The sequence below is a fragment of the Canis aureus genome, chromosome 35 (genome assembly GCF_053574225.1).
Source record: "Canis aureus isolate CA01 chromosome 35, VMU_Caureus_v.1.0, whole genome shotgun sequence".
Taxonomy (NCBI): domain Eukaryota; kingdom Metazoa; phylum Chordata; class Mammalia; order Carnivora; family Canidae; genus Canis; species Canis aureus.
Genome location: NC_135645.1, coordinates 8206091 through 8224972, shown reverse-complemented (window position 1 = coordinate 8224972; position 18882 = coordinate 8206091). Strand labels below are relative to the sequence as shown.

Below are 18882 nucleotides of genomic sequence, written 5' to 3'. Positions count from 1 at the left end.
GGGGACGGGACTTCCGGTCTCGTGTATCCAAGGTCCCCCAAAGTGAAGGCCGGTTGGGAGGACGGGGATGTGAGGAGCTGAGGCGGCTGGTCGGGCAGCCGGGAGGCTGGGGTCGTAGCGCGCGGGGGCTGGGCCCCTCCTTGCCGCAGTTGTCCTGTGTCCTCCCCCGGCGTCTCCGGGAGGCCTGGGAGCCCTGAGAACCCAGGCGTGTGTCTGTCCTGAGGTTCCGAGAGGGCCATGGCGGTGCGGCCGCGGGCGCCACACGGCTTCCTCTGCGGGCGGCTGAGTCCTTTCCCCCGGGTCTTCGCTGCTGGAGCTGTGGCCGCCGAGTCGGGGGCCCTCGCGGGGGACCAGGAGCTGCCCGACTACGCGGAATCCGGATGGGACCGCCTCCGGGACCTGTTTGTCAAAGAGTAAACGCGCCTCGGGTCTGTGGGGGGAGGGGGCCGTGAAGGGCTGCCGGGCCCCTCAGGGAAGAGCTTTTTTTTTTTTTTTTTGTAAATAAGATTTGGCATTTTAATATTTGTATCCCCAGCTTGCATCCCCTGACATCGCCATCTGGTAGTCGTGTTGGTTGACAGGACAAGATTTCCAGTGGGAAGGGGGAAACGCACTGCACGTGGGAGCGCTGAGGGCTGTTGAGGGAGTAGAGCCTTCAGGGTAAGCCCCTGGCTTTGCAAGTTGGAAGAACTGGGCCGAGCCAGTACGTGTCAGAACTCACCCCGCAACCCGCATCTGCAGGGCTCCGCTCCAGTGTTGTTCTCACTTTTCACAAATTGGTATTTTGTAAAAAAAAAAAAAAAAAAATTGGTATTTTGTGATCATGACCCCTGCTCCTCTCCAAAACATGAAGGTCGAAGAGAGAGATGGCAGAGAGACCCGTGGAATATTCATTCTGTCAAATAAGGAAAAAAAAAATTATATATATATAAAATAGCAAATAATTGTCTCATCCATTCATGGAACAAGATGTTAGCTGGACTAGCGGGTAAGGTTATTTCAGAGTAAAGGATAACCCTTCAAATGGAATTGACTTGAATGAAAGACTCGGGATATTTCATTCGTCCGTGCATTCCATCATTTTTTCGTTTATCAATCACTAGTGAATAATTTGCGCTTTCATGAAGTAGGTTCCCCTACAGTTGTCAAGCGGTTAAATGAGCTGAAGCTTTGTGATGTCGCTGAGATTGTTGGGGCAAGAGAGCTTCAGAATCGTGTTTTAATCGCTTTATTGAGATTTCATCTTTTTTTTTTTTAATTTTAAAATTTTTTAGATTTAAAAATTTGTTAAAGATTTTTTCAAAATATTTTTTTGATTTTATTTTTTTTAAGATTTTATTGATTTTTTTAAAGAGTTTATTTATTTATTTTAAAGATTTTATTTATTTATTCATGAAAGACACAGAGGAGAGAGAGAGGCAGAGACATAGGCAGAGGAAGAAGCAGGCTCCATGCAGGGAGCCTAATGTGGGACTCGATCCCACGTCTCCAGGATCAGGCCCTGGGCTGAAGGCAGGCGCTAAACCGCTGATCCACTCAGGGATTCCCAGATTTTATTTATTTACTTGAGAGCAAGTGAGAGAGAGTGCGGGCATAAGTGGGGGGGGAGGGGGGCAGGGGCAGAAGGAGAGGGATAAATAGACTCTGCTGAGCAGGGAACCTGTCGGGGGTCTTGATCCCAGGACCATGACCTGAGCTGAAGGTAGACGCTTAACCCACTGAGCCACCCAGGTGCTCTTCGCCTTTATTTTAAAGTTAAGTTAATGAGGCAGCCTTTCTCATTGGTCCTTCCAGTAGTTACTTGAAATGCTTGTGAAAGAGCCTACTAGGATATAACATAAGAGGTCCTTTTTTTTTTTTTTTTTTTTTAATGATTTACTTATTCATGAGAGAGGCAGAGACACAGGCAGAGGGAGAAGGAGGCTCCATGCAGAGACAGCGATGTGGGACTAGATCCCGGGACTTCAGGATCACACCCTGGGCCCAAGGCAGGCGCTCAACCACTGGGCCACCCAGGGATCCCTACAGGGTTCAATTTATAGCAGTTTTCCTATTGACATAAATATAAGAATTACAGTTTTCTAAGAAATTAGATTTCTCTTGTAGATGCAGGAACTGTTAAAGACTCATTGATTCTGATTTCAGAAATGGGGTTATTGACGGAGCACATAGGTGGCTCAGTCAGTTAAGTATCCAACTCTAATTTTGGCTCAAGCCATGATCTCAGGGTTGTGGGAGCAAGCCCCATGCTCCCAGGGTCTGTGCCTAGCAGGGCATCTGCTTGAGGTTGTTTTCCCCCTCCCTCTTCGTCTCTTCTCCCTCTACTCATACTCACACACACACTCTCTCTTAAATAAATAAATAAATAATAAATAAATAAAATCTTTGTTAAAAAAATTCAAAAAGGGAAATAACTGATTTTTGCATCCAGCTTACAAATTCCTGTTTCCAGAGATGTGGTTGAGTTGTAATAGTCATCAAATTAAAGTACCTGAGGGAAAAAAAAAACTTTATTGGAACATAATTTGCATCTAGAAAAATATTTTCACAAACCAAACATAGCTGTGTAACCAACACCAAGAAACTGTTAGCAGCATTTCAGAAGCTCTCCTTGTGCCACTCCTAGTCATTGCCTTTCCAACAAATAGCCTAATTTCTAACAGTGTAGATTAATTTTGGCCAAGTTTTGAGGTACTTGTAATATAACTGCATTATTTAATGTATCAGAAGATTCTGCCCATAATGAAAAATGTGGTGATACTAGTATTGGGATAATCTTGAACGTACTGTCAGGGAGCAGTCTAATCCCAAACATTGTCTTTTTGATGTCTTAGTGAACAACAGAGAACTTCAAAGGAACTTGAGAATATTTATAAGGCAGCAGTTTCAGCAGGCATCATCGGCTGGGCATATGGCGGCATACCAGCTTTTATTCATGCTAAACAGCGCTATGTTGAACAGAGCCAAGCAGAAGTTTATCATAACCGATTTGATGCTGTGGTGAGTACTGATATTCTAAACGTATAAGGCACACCAGTTTAGTAATTCACTACACTTACTCAGGTAGGAGGGCTGGGAGGATTTAAGATGTTAGGTTAAAGAAACAGTAACAGTGGAAGTACTGATGCTAAATGCATATACACATGGCTTGTCAGACCAGGTTTCTTATCTTCAGAAGGATTATCACCAAGGTTGTACTTTCTGAAATAATCTTTCTAATCCCTAGCCAAATCATCAAGGTTAGCTGTAGCATATTAACCCCATTTGCAGAGCCTCCAGGGAAGACAATAGTTCATACCTAACAATAATTAGCATTTATAGCTTGACAGTTTACAGAGTGCTAACACATTTGTTAGATCTGTATATCAGTTTTGTTGTAAAAGTGAGGAAGTTAAAGCTCGTAGAGTTGTTTTAGAGTATTTTGAAATTATGTCAGACTTCACAAGTTGCAAAAGTAGTACAAAGAATTCTTTTATACCTTTAACCTAAATTCTGACTTATTTATTAAAAGCCATGAGTCCAGGGGTGCCTGAGTGGCTCAGTTGGTTGAGCATCTGGCTATTGGTTTTTGCTTAGGCCATGATCTTGGGGTCATGGGATCGGGGCCCGTGTTGGGCTTCCTGCTATGCAGGGAGTCTGCTTGGAGATTCTCTCTCCTTCCTGTGCCCCTCTCCCTGCTCACATGCTCTGTATTTTAAAAAGATAACATTTGGGACTCCTGGGTGGCTCAGCGGTTTAGTGCCTGCCTTCGGCCCAGGGCGTGATCCTAGAGTCCCTGGATCGAGTCCCACATCGGGCTTCCTGCATGGAGCCTGCTTCTCCATCTGCCTGGGTCTTTACCTCTCTGTGTGTGTGTCTTTTATGAATAAATAAATAAAATCTTTTAAAAAATAAATAAAAATAAATAACATTTAAAAAACAAAACCAAACAAAAAGCCATCACTCAATACTGATACTCTAGAGGTTTTGACTTGCCCAATATCATATAGTAGTTAAGGATCTACTTAGGAATTCTCTCAAAATCTAGACTATATCCTCAGGATATTATACCAGACTTGCCCTACGGTGATATGAAACTGTGCTGTGGAGACAGACCACCTATTTTCCAATTCTGACTTTATTCCTTACTGGCTGAGTGATCTTGGTTAGAAACTTCCTTTAGTAAACTAGCTCTAGTAAAAACTGAAGCACCTGTCTGAAAAAAATTATAGATTAAATGAGATAGTATGTTAACACAACTTTTACATCGAAAGTGGACGCTAAATATCAGTTCTCTTTTCTTTCTCCGTTCCTTTCCTGCATATCTGTGTTACTATCATCCTTTCCCTTTTATTTACTGTTTAGTTGGTTGTTCCTTTATATTTTATGGTTTCTTTTTCCCAAGATTTCTTGAATATAGAAAGCAGGCCTAACAGTGACTATATATTTGCCATGGCATTTGCTGTATAGATTCTCAGTTTATGCCTCATTGATAGATTACTTGGTTGACACTGGCAATTCTTAGTTCTTTTTCCATCTTCTTTTTTTTTTTTTTTTTTTTTTTTTTAATTTATTTATTCATGAGAGACACAGAGAGAGTCAGAGATATAGGCAGAAGGAGAAGCAGGCTCCCTTTGGGAAGCATGATGCAGAATTCAGTCCCAAGATCCCAGGATCACGGCCGTTGAGCGCCGCTCTTTTTCCATCCTCTGATAGATTAGGATATTTGTAGGACTTTGGCTTTATCATCACTACTTAAACAGTGATATTGCTAGAGGTTGTATGGTGTTTCTGTTTAGATGTCTCTACCTAATCCATAGCCAACATCCTTCTGCCAGTCTCAGAATAAAGAAGGTATCAAAGTATCTTGGAACCTCACAGCCTTTTCATTAACTTTAGCAATCTGCACATCGTGCTGCCACACGAGGCTTCATCCGGTACGGCTGGCGCTGGAGTTGGAGAACTACAGTGTTTGTGACTATATTCAAGTAAGTTCTCTCTAAATTGTGACAAAGGGTCTTGGTATTTCAGGAGCATATCTTTTGAGCAAGTGATATTTTTAAAAACTAAATACCCACGTGAAAGTGAGTCATAATACCTTTTTCCTCAAGAACTTTTATCTATCTGTGTAAAAGATTTGCAAATGTAGTTTTGCATCCATGGATGGAAGTCTATTAACTATTACCCAAATAAGTGCAAGGTTTCTAAGTAAGAGAAATTCTGCAGAACTCTTCCTTTTTTTAAATTTTTATTTATTTATGATAGTCACACAGAGAGAGAGAGAGAGAGAGAGAGGCAGGCTCCATGCTGGGAGCCCGACGTGGGATTCGATCCCGAGTCTCCAGGATCGCGCCCTGGGCCAAAGGCAGGCGCCAAACCGCTGCGCCACCCAGGGATCCCTGCAGAACTCTTCTTTACAATATCTTTTTCTAAGTGAATATTTTTTCCAGAAATTTGACTGTTCTTTGGTTCATTCTTCAGCAGAGGAAGGCCTACCTAGAAAACCCGTATGCATATTAATAGTCTGGAACACATTGATGAGGCCTAGAGTAAGACTAGGAATTGACATAGTTGGCACTTCTAAACTAATACTACTTTAGTGAAAATTATGGTCAAGAAAGTAAGTGAGATATGCTTTAAATTTTGTTTTGTTCCTTCCCCCTTCTTCCTAGCACAGTCAACACTGGTCTAAACGTGTACCGAAATAAAAATGCTCTAAGCCATTTTGTCATTGCAGGAGGTAAGACATTTTTGTTCTTATTTATGTTTTTCAATCTTCTCAAATATGATTTGGGAAATATTTAAGGACTTCTAAATCAGAGCTACTGAATTCTTTGGTTGACTTCTCATCACATCTCATTCAACATTCATGTAAAATGTATAAAGAGCATTGTGCTTGGCCCTTGGTATACTTGATGAACAAAACAGAAAAAAAAATCTGTTTTCATGGAGTTTTACCATCTAATGTAATTGGGAAAAAAAGATTGCGGTGATAGAAAGTAACAAATAAGTGAGACAGTGGGATGGTCAAGGTGATCAGAGAAGGTTTTTTCTGGGGAGATGACATTGAAGCTGATACCTGAAAAATGGGAAGAAGTAAGCCTTGAGGGTGAAGGCTCTAAGGCAAGAAAAGTTCCTCAAAAATAGGATAATGTGACTGGAACATAGTGAGCGAGAGGGAAGAGTGCCTTGAGATAAGATTGGCGAAATGAAGTAGAAAGGGACCAGATTTTTTATGGTAAGAAATTGAATTTTATTTTAAAGCTCTATGCCTCTGGTAAATGTGACCTCTTTAAAATGAATGTTAAGAAAAAGTATTGAAGTATTATTTCCAGAACTATAAATAAAGTGCCGCATATACTCAAGCATTCACTACCTCACGTACATTCTCTTGCATATAAAAACATATATATATATATATAATGCACATAACATTTAAAAAATATTTAATTTGGAAATAATTTCAAGCTTACAAAGAGTTTTAAAAATAAAAGTAGTACAAGGAATAGCCTTCATATCCTGAGACTCAACTGTGGTTAAACATTTTAGTCCATTTGCTTTATCACTTGTGCTCTTTTTTGGGTGCATGCTCTCTATGTACATATACACACATGTAAAAGTATATACGCATAGTTTGAACTTATTTTAATGGAAACATTTAAAAATAAATATAGAAATTTTAAAACATTTTAACATAAAACTAGAAATAGGTATTAATAGCATTGGAACGGTTGGAACGTGCCCTTTTTAAAACTTGCAGCCATTTTTCCATTGTTGTTCTGTAGACTCCAATGACTGTATCCAAACCAAATTCTATTTTCCTCCCCTAGCTTCCATGCTTGTTCCTGCTCTTATGATCTCTATCATCTATCCTTTTAAATTTAAAAAACCAACAAAGCCAAGCAAGGATATGGTCCTGCTCTTCATCTCCTCCTTTCCAAAGTTCTAGTCTTATCAATTATATTTTTTTAATATATATGGACCCCCATCTCCTTTTTCCTCTCACTGCTGCTATCCAGTCTTCCCAGTTCTAGTCTTGGTTTGCTCTACTTCCAGTGTTGCCTTCATACTTTTTGAACTAGAAATATGATTTAACACTTTTTTGCTTGAGGTTCTTCCATAGTTTCCCATCATTCCCATCTTGATCTGGCCCCCATAATCTGCTCTTGCTCCACCCTTCTGACTCCACTCTAATTTCCCAAACCCAGTATAATCTTGCTTCACATGTATGGGTTCCTCTTCTTGAACCTGCCTTCCCACTCCCATAGACAATTTTGTTTAGCTCTTACTAAACCTGTCTTTCAAGGTTCAGCTCATCTGTCAGCTTCAGTTTTCCTAGATATCCTTCCTAGCCCCTATTTTCTTATCTTCGGGTTTTTTTTTCTTTTAATTAAAAAATATATTTCATTATTTCAGTTATTTTAATGGAATCTTTCGTTATTCTAATTACAAATTATTGATGGACAATTTATAAACACTGTGTGTGCAGTGTGCCATTCTTTATTTATTTTTTATTTTTTTTTGTATATTTTCTATTAGAGTTTGATTTGCCAACATACAGCATAACAGCCAGTGCCCATCCTGTCAAGCGCCCCCCTCAAGTGCCTGTCACCCAGTCACCCCATCTCCCTCTCCCCTTCCATTACCCCTTGTTTGTTTCATCTTTGGGTCTTTTTAGGTGTTTTTCCCCTATAGTTCAGTCTAAATACTTTAATCATAGCACTTAAAATACTATGTTGTAGCTGTTAATTTGTTTTGCTTCTCTACTAGATGACTTACTTGGTATCAGAAAAGTCTTTGCCTTTTATATCACAATTCTTTGATGCATAGTAGAGTAGAATAAATGTTTCTTGAATGTAAATTAAATGTAAAAATTAGGAAAAATAATAAGAATAGAAAAATATATCTGATACAATATAATTCTTTATCTCAAATCAGCAACCAACATTGAACTTAATGATGTAACACAAAAGTAATTTCCCCTGAAGTCAGAATCAGGCCAAGGATATTGGCCTTTCATTATTATTATTTGGCATTCATCTGGACATTTATAAATGTAAGTTTAACATCTGGAATGGCTGAGTGAGGAGCTTGGCAAATCCTTTCCACGAAAAGCAACAATAGAATTGGACAAAATTATCAAAAGCAACCATTTAAAGATGCTGGAAGTTGACCACAAGCACCCAACAAATCAGTAAGCATTTATCCAAGAGTTTCTACTGAGTCTTAGTAAGAAATTGAGAGTCTGTGGTGTTCCAGCCTAGGGTTGCTCCTGCCCCCTAACCCACAGTTCTATGATGCAGAAGTTTCACAAAGACAGGCTGGGGGACCAACTTTCTGCTGCTTGAGGTGGCTGGCTTTATTTGGAACAGAGAATAAAAAATTCCAAGCCAAAGGGAGTTGCTGAAAATAATTGTGACAGAGAAGGGTAATGTCACACAGCTAATCTGAGGTTTTGATACTATTTGGGGTAAGGAATAGACTGGCAGAGGAGACAGAATCTTAACAGAGATATCTAGGGGACAAGATGGCCAGAGAGGGCTTTAATAAGATCCTGCTTATCCCTAGAACCCTGGAAAGTTGCACACGTGTGTAAATATTCATGCACATTCAGGAGAAACTGGTAAGGGCCCTTGCAAGCTACTTATCTTTGGTTAGTTGTGAGGGTTAACTGTGAACACCAAAAGAAAATGCCATAAAAGACTTATAAACTGTCTAAACTTTTAATGCATTCTTCAGCACAGATACATTGGCAGAAGATGGAAGCCTTACTGGCTTGAGATGTTTAAGCATAACCTTTAATGAATCTTTGGCTGACTACTTAAGCCAGTGTTATGTCTAGGAAACCAGGCATAAAGATAAAAATTGAGCAAAGACTTTAGTGGCTATAGTCTGCAGAGAAAAGACTCCATAAAATTGGTCCAGTCAAGTTGCTACATAAACAGAGAATTACAGCCATGCCCCTGGGATGTACTAATAACTCCAGAGATGTGTAATTTATTATCTAAAAAGTATAGTTTTCAATAACAACAACAAAATCACAAGACATGCAAAAACGGGATTAAAAAAACAGTCATTAGGAATGTCTCTGACAGAACCCATCTGTTGAACATAGCAGACAAAAAGGCTTCATACCTTTTTTTTTTTTTTAAGATTTTTATTTATTTATTCATGAGAGAGAGAGGGGGGGACAGAGACACAGGCAAAGGGAGAAGCAGGCTCCATGCAGGGAGCCCAACTCAGGACTCGATCCCGGGTTTCCAGGATCCCGCTCTGCGCTGAAGGCAGCGCTAAACCACTGAGCCACCTGGGCTGCCCACTTTATACCTTTTTCAAAGAAATAAAAGTATGATGACAGTGACTTATCAAATAGAGAATGTCAATAAAGACAGAAATTATTTAAAAAATCAAATGAAAATTCTGGAGTTGATAAATATAAAAATAGAAATTAAAAGTTCACTGGAGAGGAGGAGCTCAACACCATATTTGAAATAGAAGAGAATTGGTGAACTTGAAGATGGATCAATATAGATTGTCTCTTGTGAAATAATTTTTTTTGTAAAGACTTTGAGAGAAAGAGCAAGCACATGGGCAGGGGGCAGAGGGAGAGAGAGAGACAACAGACTCCCCACTGAGCAGGGAGCCCAACATGGGGCTCAATCCCAGGACCCCAAGAACATGACCTCAACTGAAGGCAGATCTTTAATGACTAGCCACCCAGGTGCCCATGAAGGACAGAATTTTTATTCTTATTTATTTACTTACTATTTTTAAGATTTTATTTTTTCTTTTTTTTTTTTAAGATTTTATTTATTTATTCATGAGAGAGACAGAGGCAGAGACGTAGGCAGAGGGAGAAGCAGGCTCCCCATGGTGAGCCTGATGCGGTACTTGATCGTGGACCCTGGGACCACGACCCAAGCCAAAAGCATACACTCAACCACTGAGCCACCCAGGTGCCCCAGGGCAGAATTTTTTAAATGAAGAGAAGTGACCTGACCCTCAGCAGTCTATAGGACACCATCAGAAATACCAACAAATGTGTGATGGGAATGCTTAATGGAGAGTAAAGAGAGAAAAGGGCATAAAAAAGTATTTTAAGAAATAATGGCTACAGACTTCCCAAATTTGATGAAAAACATTAATCCATACATCGAAGAAGCTTAACAAACTTCAAGAATAAACATGAAGCGATTCACACCTAGGTGTATAATAATTACACTATTGAGAGAGAAAAATCTTAAAACCAGCAAGAAAAAAACAACTCATACAAGGAACCATTCCAATGAAAGTAATAGCTGATTACTCATCAGAATGATGGAAGCTAGAAGGCAGTAGAATGGCATAATTATATAAGTAATTATTAAAGGCCGTATAAATACACATTTTCTCAAGTGGACTAAAAGACAACACAAATAATAAAAGACAATACACAAAATAATAAAATTGAAGTATTAGACATATAGCATGTTTAAAGCCATAGATGGCATTAACAAATGAGAGGAAAGGAATGGAAGTATGTTGGAGCAAGGAGATGATACCAAATAGTAACTTGGCAGGAAGAAATGAAAAGTACTAGAAATGGTAAATATGTAGGTTAATATAAAAGACTGCATAAACCTATAGTTTTTCCTTTATTTTCTTAACTGTTGTTTTTCCCTTCTTTAAAATACATATGATTGTGTAAAATAATAATATTCTGTTGCTATGTTTTAACATACATATATGACATAAGTGACAATAGCACCAAGATAGAAGAGGATTGGAGCTGTATTGGAAGATTCTGTACATCTTACTGTAATAAAATTAGTACTGATCTGAAGTAAATTATGATAAATTAAGATGCATTGGATAATCCCTTAAACAAGTAATAAGAAAGTAACTTTTTAAAGTAGTAACAAGGTCAAAAAGGAATTAAATAAGATACATAGAAAACAGTAAGATGGCAGAGCTAAATCCAGCTGTATCAGTAATAACATTAAATATGAGTGGATTAAACACTGCAATCAATAGGCAGAGATTGTCCAACTATTTAAAAAAAAAGATCCAATTATATGCTGTCTACAGGAGACAATTTTAGTTCAAAGAAACAAGTAAGTTGAAAGTAAAAATGGTGGAAAAAGATAAACTATACAAACAGTAAGGAAAAGAGCTCAAGTGGCTCTTCTAGTATCAGACAAGATAGACTTTAATATAAAAATGCCAGGGCAGCCCAGATCAATAAATATTTGGAAATTAACATATTTATAAATAACCACAGGAATAAATAAACCACAGGAATCACAAGGTAAATTAGAAATATTTTGAGTTGAATGAAAATGAAAGCACATGCCAAAATTTCTAAGATGTATGCAAATTAGTATTTAGTGGGAAATTTATAGTTACAAACACCTACATTTTAAAGAAGAAAGATCCCAAATGAACAGTCTAATTGAAAAGATAACAAAATAGAAAACCTTTAGCAAGACTGACCAAGAAGAAAAAAATACACAAATTACCAAGATTTACTCAAGAACAAATAGAAAATCTGGATAGCCCTATAAGATGTTAAAAAACTAAATTATTAAATTTTTTTTTTTTTTTTTTTTTTTTTTCACAAAAGCACAGGACCAGATGGCTTCAATGGCTTTTTGGAAAGTTTCTTTCACAAACTTTTCCAGAAAATAGAGGAAGAGGAAACGCTTTCAAACTTCCCTTAGACTAGTATTACCTTGATACGAAAGCCAGATAAAGAGAACTACAGATCACTATCACTGGAGTATATACTCGGGGGTGGCTGGCTGGTTCTCTTGGCAGAGCATGTGACTCTTGATCTCAAGGTTGTAGGTTCAAGCCCCATGAAAGGTGGAGAGATTACTTTTTTAAAAAAAAAACTATTTGCACAAAAATTCATAAGAAAATACTAGTAAATGAAAACCACCAACAAACAAAGATTTTTATATCATGACCAAGTGGAATTTATCCAAGGAATTTAAGGTTAGCTTAGAAAAAGCATTTGATAAAAATCCAACATTCATGATAAAAACTCTCAGTGAAGTAGGAATAAAAGGGAACTCCTCTAACCCAGTGAAGGTCATCTATGACAAAACCTGCAGCAGATGTCATATTTAATGGTGAAAGACTGAATGATTTTTCCCTAAGACTGAGAACATGGCAAAGATGTATATATTTGTAATTCAGGTACTTGAGATGAATACAGTTATATATATTATACTGGAGACTTTAACCACAGCATTCAGGCAAGAAAAAGAAATAAAAAGTACCAAGATTGAAAAAAAAAACACAAAAGTATATTGTCTTTATTCATAGAAAACAAGGTTATATGTAATAAACAGTCTAACTCCGTTTTTGGTGTTTGGCTGTTGACAGCTTATAAGCCTCACTACCCCTCTCCCCACCTTTGATATAGTTTTAGGTTTGCAGTAAAATTGGGCAAAAGACACAGAGATTTTCCATATATTCCGTCCCCTACTTACACGTACCTATCAACATTTCACATCACAGTGGGATATTAGTTGCAATGGAAGAACCTACATTGATGCATCATTATCACCCAAAGTCCATAGTCCCTTTAGGGTTCAGTTCACTCTTGGTACACATTCTGTGGGTTTGGACAAATGTTGGGTGATTTGTATCCAAACATATGTGTATGATATTGTGGTACCATAAAGAGCATTATCATTGCCCAAAAAATAAATGTGCTCTACATATGCATCCTGCCCACCAGCCCCTGATAACCACAGATCTTTTTTTTTTTTTTTTTCTGTTTTCATAGTTTTGCTTTTTCCAGGATGTTACATAATAGTACATAGCTTTTTCAGATTGACTTTCACTAAATAATATGCATTTAAGTTTCCTCCAATGCTTTTTCATTAGTTGATAGCTCATTTCTTTTTAGTGCTAAATAATATTTCATTGTCTGAATGTACCAGTTTATTATATTATCTACTGAAGGACATCTTGGTTGTTTCCAAGTATTGACAATTATGAACAAAGCTGCTATAAATGTCTGTGTGCAGGTTTTGGTGTGGACATAAGTTTTCAGCTCTTTTGGATAAATACCAAGGAGCATGATTGCTGGATCATATGGTAAGAACATGTTTGGTTTTGTAAGAAACTATCAGACTATCTTCAAAAGGAGCTGTACCGTTTTGCATTCCAACCAGCAACGAACAAGAGTTTCTCTTGTTCCACATCCTTGCCAGCATATAGTGTTATCGGTGTTCTAGATTTTGGCTATTCTGATAGTTTTTTTTTTTTTTTTTAAGATTTTATTTATTCATGTGAGACACGGAGAAAGAGGCAGAGACATAGGTAGGAGAAGCAGGCTCTATGCAGGGAGCCTAATGCGGGACTCGATCCCGGGACTTTGGGATCATGCCCTGAGCCAAAGGCAGAGGCTCAACCACTGAGCCACCCAGTCGTCCCTATTCTGATAGGTTTTTTAAAAAATACCTTATTTTTTAATAAGAGTAATAGAACTAAAGATGATTTTTGTTCTTGTTAATTTTAAAACTTAGAAAATAAAAGAATGAATAAGTAATACTTAAATAAGACCAAAAAATCTCATTTATTTAAAAAGTCTTTCTGAGATGGCATTAGTTGTGTTATACCTAGTAAGGGAGAAAAATGAATGACCTCATAAATAAACCATCCCAGTGAAGGAAATAGGACCTGTGTACTGGCCACCAGGTGGCAGTGTAGGCCAAATGTCCACTTGTGGGTCGGCCTGAGGTGTGGCCGGCCCTACAGAAAGGGTGAGGCTGGGGGGCAAAGGTATAAACTGCAGGGGGTTTTGGGGAAAGCTTTTATTGAAGAAAGAAGAAATGGAAGAGGTGGAAGTGAAGAAATTACAGATTTTTAAGAGGACATGGGAAAAATGAAGCAGAATGAGAAGAGATTAGACCAATAGAACAGATGGAGAAATTAGGTTTATAAAAGGAATGTTTCTTCCCTTGAACCTCCCATGTGGAAGAGAGAAGCTAGCCATGTGGCCTTTTAGATTCAGGATATCTAGGTTGTGGTGGTATATTAACGTTGGGTTCAGAAAACTTACTTAGTTGTTTATGTCCTTTTTATAGAAGGGAAATTTAAAAAATGGATTCTAGTGTTTAAAGATAATTTCATATTGGTTTTTTTGTTTGTTTTAAAATAGCTGTCACAGGAGGTCTTTTTAGAATAAACTTAGGCCTGCATGGTCTGGTGGCTGGTGGCATAATTGGAGCCTTGCTAGGGTAAGTGTTCACATGGTTTCATTCTAAGTTAACACAACTTTCATTAATGCCGTACCTGTCAAAAATCTCTTTCATTTCCAAAGAACAAATTCAAATCTAAAAGCCTGTAAAAGGTCTTTAGTCTTGTATTGGCAGTGGCTTTGACTGTCAAATTCTAATTCTACCCTGATGGTTGACTTTACTTCCAATTGTCACTGATTAAAAACTGTTTAAATATCTCTAACACCTGAAAATGTTTGCAGGTTTTTTTAAAAGTTTTTTTTTTTTTTTTTAATTTATTTATTCATGAGAGACACAGAGAGAGAGAGAGGGGCAGAGACACAGGCAGAGGGAGAAGCAGGCTCCATGCAGGGAGCCCAATGTGGGACTTGATCCCGGGTCTCCAGGATCACACCCTGGGCTGCAGGTGGCGCTAAACCTCTGTGCCTCCGGGGCTGCCCTTTTTAAAGATTTTTATTTTATTTATTTATTCATGAGAGACAGAGAGAGAGAGGCAGAGACACAGGCAGAGGGAGAAGGGAGAAGTCCCTCCCTTGCAGGGAGCCCGACATGGGACTCCATCCTGGGATTCCAAGATCAAGACCCGAGCCGAAGGTGGCGCTAAACCGCTGAGCCACCCAGGCTGCCCAATATTGGCAGTTTGAACAATGGTTTTTACAAGGAGCAGGAAAAAAAGTAAAACAACTAACAAGTACATTGCATTAAAAACTTTTTTTTAGTTTTGGTTTTGTTTATTAATAAGTTTAAAATTTTTTCTTCTCCAGCTTTTAACTTTGAAACATTTTGAACCTACAGAAAAGTTGAATGACTTAGTACATTGAACACCCATATATCCTTCACTTATATTCACCAGTTGTTAACATTTTGCCAAATTCATTTTATATCTCTGTATGTGTGTACAGTTCTTTCTCTTTTTTTTCTTTTTGGTTGAACCTTTTGAGACCTCATAATTCCTCACCTCTGAATATATCAGCATGGATCTCCCAGGATGAAATGGAGAATATTCGCCAATGATATTACAGTGTAATCATCACAACAAATTGTTTAGCATTGATTCAATGTAGATGTCTTAGGTAGGGTCCATATTCAAAATTTTTTGATTATTACAATGCTATATATATATATATACACACACACACACACACATAGTAATACACGTACATATATTTTTAAACCCAGGATCCGATTGTATATCATTTTTATGGTTTTTATTCTTATTTTTTTTTAAGTTTTTTTTTTTTTTTTTTTTTTTTTTTTTTTTTTTTTTTATGATAGTCACACAGAGAGAGAGGCAGAGACATAGGCAGAGGGAGAAGCAGACTTCATGCACCGGGAGCCCGATGTGGGACTCGATCCCGGGTCTCCAGGATCACACCCTGGGCCAAAGGCAGGCGCCAAACAGCTGCGCCACCCAGGGATCCCTATTCTTTTATTAAAAAAAAAAAAAAAAAAAGATTTATTTCTTTATTTGGGAGGGAGAGCAAATCTGAAGCAGACTCTGCCCTGAGCTTAGACCTGATAGGGGGCCTGATCTCATGACCTTGAAATCATGATCTGAGCTGAAACCCAAGAGTTCAATGCTTAACCAACTGTGCCACCTAGATGCTCCTTGATTCCTTTAAACTAGAACAGTTCCACTGCCTTTTTTCCCCCAGAAAATTTCTCAATTTCTTTTGAGTATTCCCTCATGATTAGATTTAGGTTAAATGTTTTTGGTGTAAATACAATATAGATTAAGTTGTTTCCTTGTCAGTTTTTCACATCAAGAGACATATTGTATCGCGTATCATAAGATATGTTAATTTTAGTTACTTGGTGCAGTACTTTCTATTGCTGTGTGACAAATTACCACAAACTTCTGCTTGAAACACAACCCATTTATTTTATCACAATTCTGTAGATCAGAAGTCTGGATAGGCTCAGACGGGCTCTCGCTCTTCAGGGTTTTACAAGGCCAACTTCAAAAGTATTGGTCAGGCAGGCTCTTATTGGAGGCTCTGGGGAAGAATCTGTTCCCAAACCATTCTGGTTGTGAACAGGATCCTTGCGGCTATCAGGGCTGAAGTCACTGTTCCCTGGCTGGTTGTCAGCCAGGCACCACTGTTCATAGAGGCGTCCCGATTCCTTATCCTAGTGCCCCCTCCATGTTCAAAGCACAACCAGCATGTTGAGTCCTTCCTGTACTTTGAATCTCTCTGATTTCTACACTGCCGCCAGAGAAAACTCTGTGCTTTTAAAGAGTTTACCCAGATCATTTTTTGATTCACTCAAATTCAGCTTCTTACTGACCTTCAGTACATCTGTAAAATTTTGCCATGTAGCATAATCATGGGTATAATATATTCATAGTTGAAAAATTAAGGCAGGACAATTTGGGGGACCATTTTAGAACTCTGCCTACCACATTTGCATCTACTAAGTTTCTCCACTGTAAAGGTATCTTTTTCACATTGTGAATAAATAATCTGTGGGATAAGACTGAACAGCCTGTTCACCTGTCTTTTTTCCTGGTGGTTTTAATGATCTATTATAATTATTGCTATAATCACTTACTACAAAAATGATTGCAAAATGATTTGTTCTGTCTCTTCTGTTTTTATTAGTTGGCACTCACCTGAATAAGAAGAGTTCTCCCTTTCCCTCTACCTATGCCCTCCCTTTTTCTATCCCCTTTTTAGGAGGAAGATTTATGCATTCTTTTTAAAAATTCTTGAAAATTCTGCATGTCATAATTCATTGTTGACATTATTTTTATTATATTGTGGTTTTTTGTTTGTTTCTTAGCAAACTCTACCTCCAGTGTGGGACTTTAACTCAGGACCCCGAGATCAAGAAACACACGCTCTACTGACTGAGCCAACCAGGCGCCCCTTGTTATATATATGTTAATATACCAGCTTAGTCTGAAGAGAAAAATTGTTGAAATTAGCAAAAATAATTTATTTTTATTTGTCATTAAAAACACAACATAAAATTTATAAATTTAACCATTTTGAAATGTATAGTTTAGTGGTGGTAGGTATATTCACATTGTTGCACAAAAGATCTCTAGAACTTTATTTTGCAAAACTGAAAACTCTATACCCATTGAACATTAATTCTTCCCTCCCCCTGCCCCCCAGCCTTTGGTATCCACCTTTCTACTTTGTTTCTAGGATTTTGACTACTTTAGATACTTCATATTAATGGAATCATATAATGTTTGTCCTTTTGTCACTGGCTTATTCACTTAGCATAACATCCTCAAAGTTGATCCATGTTGTAGCATGTGACTCTTTTTAAAGGCAACATAATGCTCCATTGTATATACCACATTTTCTTTAACCAGTTGTCAGTGGACATTTCCACTTAGCAAAAATAATTTTTTGAATGAGCTACTTAGTTTGTAGTCAGGGGAAACTTAAGTTATATCAGAGTCAAAAACTCTCTCTTTGAGAACACAAGAACCATACCCTCGTCATTACTGTAATAATTGTTCATCTAAATCAGTTTCTCAAAGGGGAACTATTGACATTGTAAGTGAGACTGTTGTGCCAGACTTTTGAATTTGAGGATGTTTTGGTGGTTCCACCTCCAGAGGCTAGTAATATCCTTCCCTCCAACCAAAAATGCCCTCCATAGTTCCTGCCCTCTGCAGGGTTTGATATCATTTCTGGTATTAATTTCGTTTCTGAGAAATCTTCAGTATAAAGCTACTTGCCAGAACTTGTCATAAGTATATATTTTCCCAGTTTATCACTCATTTATAAAACCCAGAGCCAAGGTATAGACCTGTTGTTTTTATACCAATTAATTTTAGGAAGTTGCAGCGATAGCTTTTTTTCTACGGTTTAGAAGACCAGGAAGGAAATTGCCATAATTTTTTCTTCATTCGACAAGGACACTTTGTCAGAGTTCCTATACCTGTCAGGGAATAGGAGGCTCAGTCGGTGTTGCTCATGCCTTAGCAGATACTCACATGGTGTGTGTTCTAATAGCTCCTGTTTCCTCAGCTCTCTTTCTGCTTTCACCTCAGCGCTCCTGTAGGAAGTCTTTTGATGGCATTTCAGAAGTTCTATGGGGAGACTGTCCAAGAGAGAACACAGAAGGATCGCAAAGCACTCCATGAGCTAAAACTGGAAGAAAGGTAAGGAGCATGTGAAGATGAGGGTATCTGATTTTCCTAAACATTGTGGTGGTCTCTTAACCCAGGTCTTCTAAACCACCTCTCAATTCAGAGATGAGTTTCTAGGGTACCTGGCTGGCTCCGTCGATGGAGCACTCTTGATCTTGGGGTTGTGAGTTTAGGTCTCATGTAGAGATTACTTAAAGAAAGAAAGAAAATCTCAAAGAAGAGTTTCCTTTTCTTCAACTTGTACCCTACCTGGTCATTTAATCTTTTTAATGAAGGAATGAGAAAATGAAAAATACTAATTTTATTTTTAATCTGATGAGGCTCATTCTTTAGATACTTTTTTTAAAAGTTAAGATGTTGTAAATCTCATTTGATTGCATTTTTTTTTTTCTTTTTCTATGTTCTTGACTGCATAGGAAATTACCTAAAGGAAATGGACGGCAATGAATGAGTTTTAACTTGGCTTTATTTAAAAGATGATATCCCCGGTTACACATGCATCTGTGAACAATACAGAGCATGTTAGGTCTCTACATTCAAAGATTCTACTTGCTG

General features: G+C 38.0%; 1 protein-coding gene across 1 annotated transcript in view; it reads left to right on the top strand.

Annotated features, from left to right (window-relative positions):
- TIMMDC1 (translocase of inner mitochondrial membrane domain containing 1) overlaps nucleotides 1-18882 on the top strand; it is a 34605-nt gene continuing 15723 nt past the window's right edge. Inside the window, exons 1-6 of the mRNA XM_077883801.1 lie at nucleotides 1-413; nucleotides 2835-3000; nucleotides 4879-4967; nucleotides 5652-5719; nucleotides 14135-14213; nucleotides 18229-18339. Coding sequence (XP_077739927.1) covers nucleotides 238-413; nucleotides 2835-3000; nucleotides 4879-4967; nucleotides 5652-5719; nucleotides 14135-14213; nucleotides 18229-18339 — 689 coding nt within the window. The 5' untranslated portion in view covers nucleotides 1-237. The remainder of the gene's footprint in view (nucleotides 414-2834; nucleotides 3001-4878; nucleotides 4968-5651; nucleotides 5720-14134; nucleotides 14214-18228; nucleotides 18340-18882) is intronic.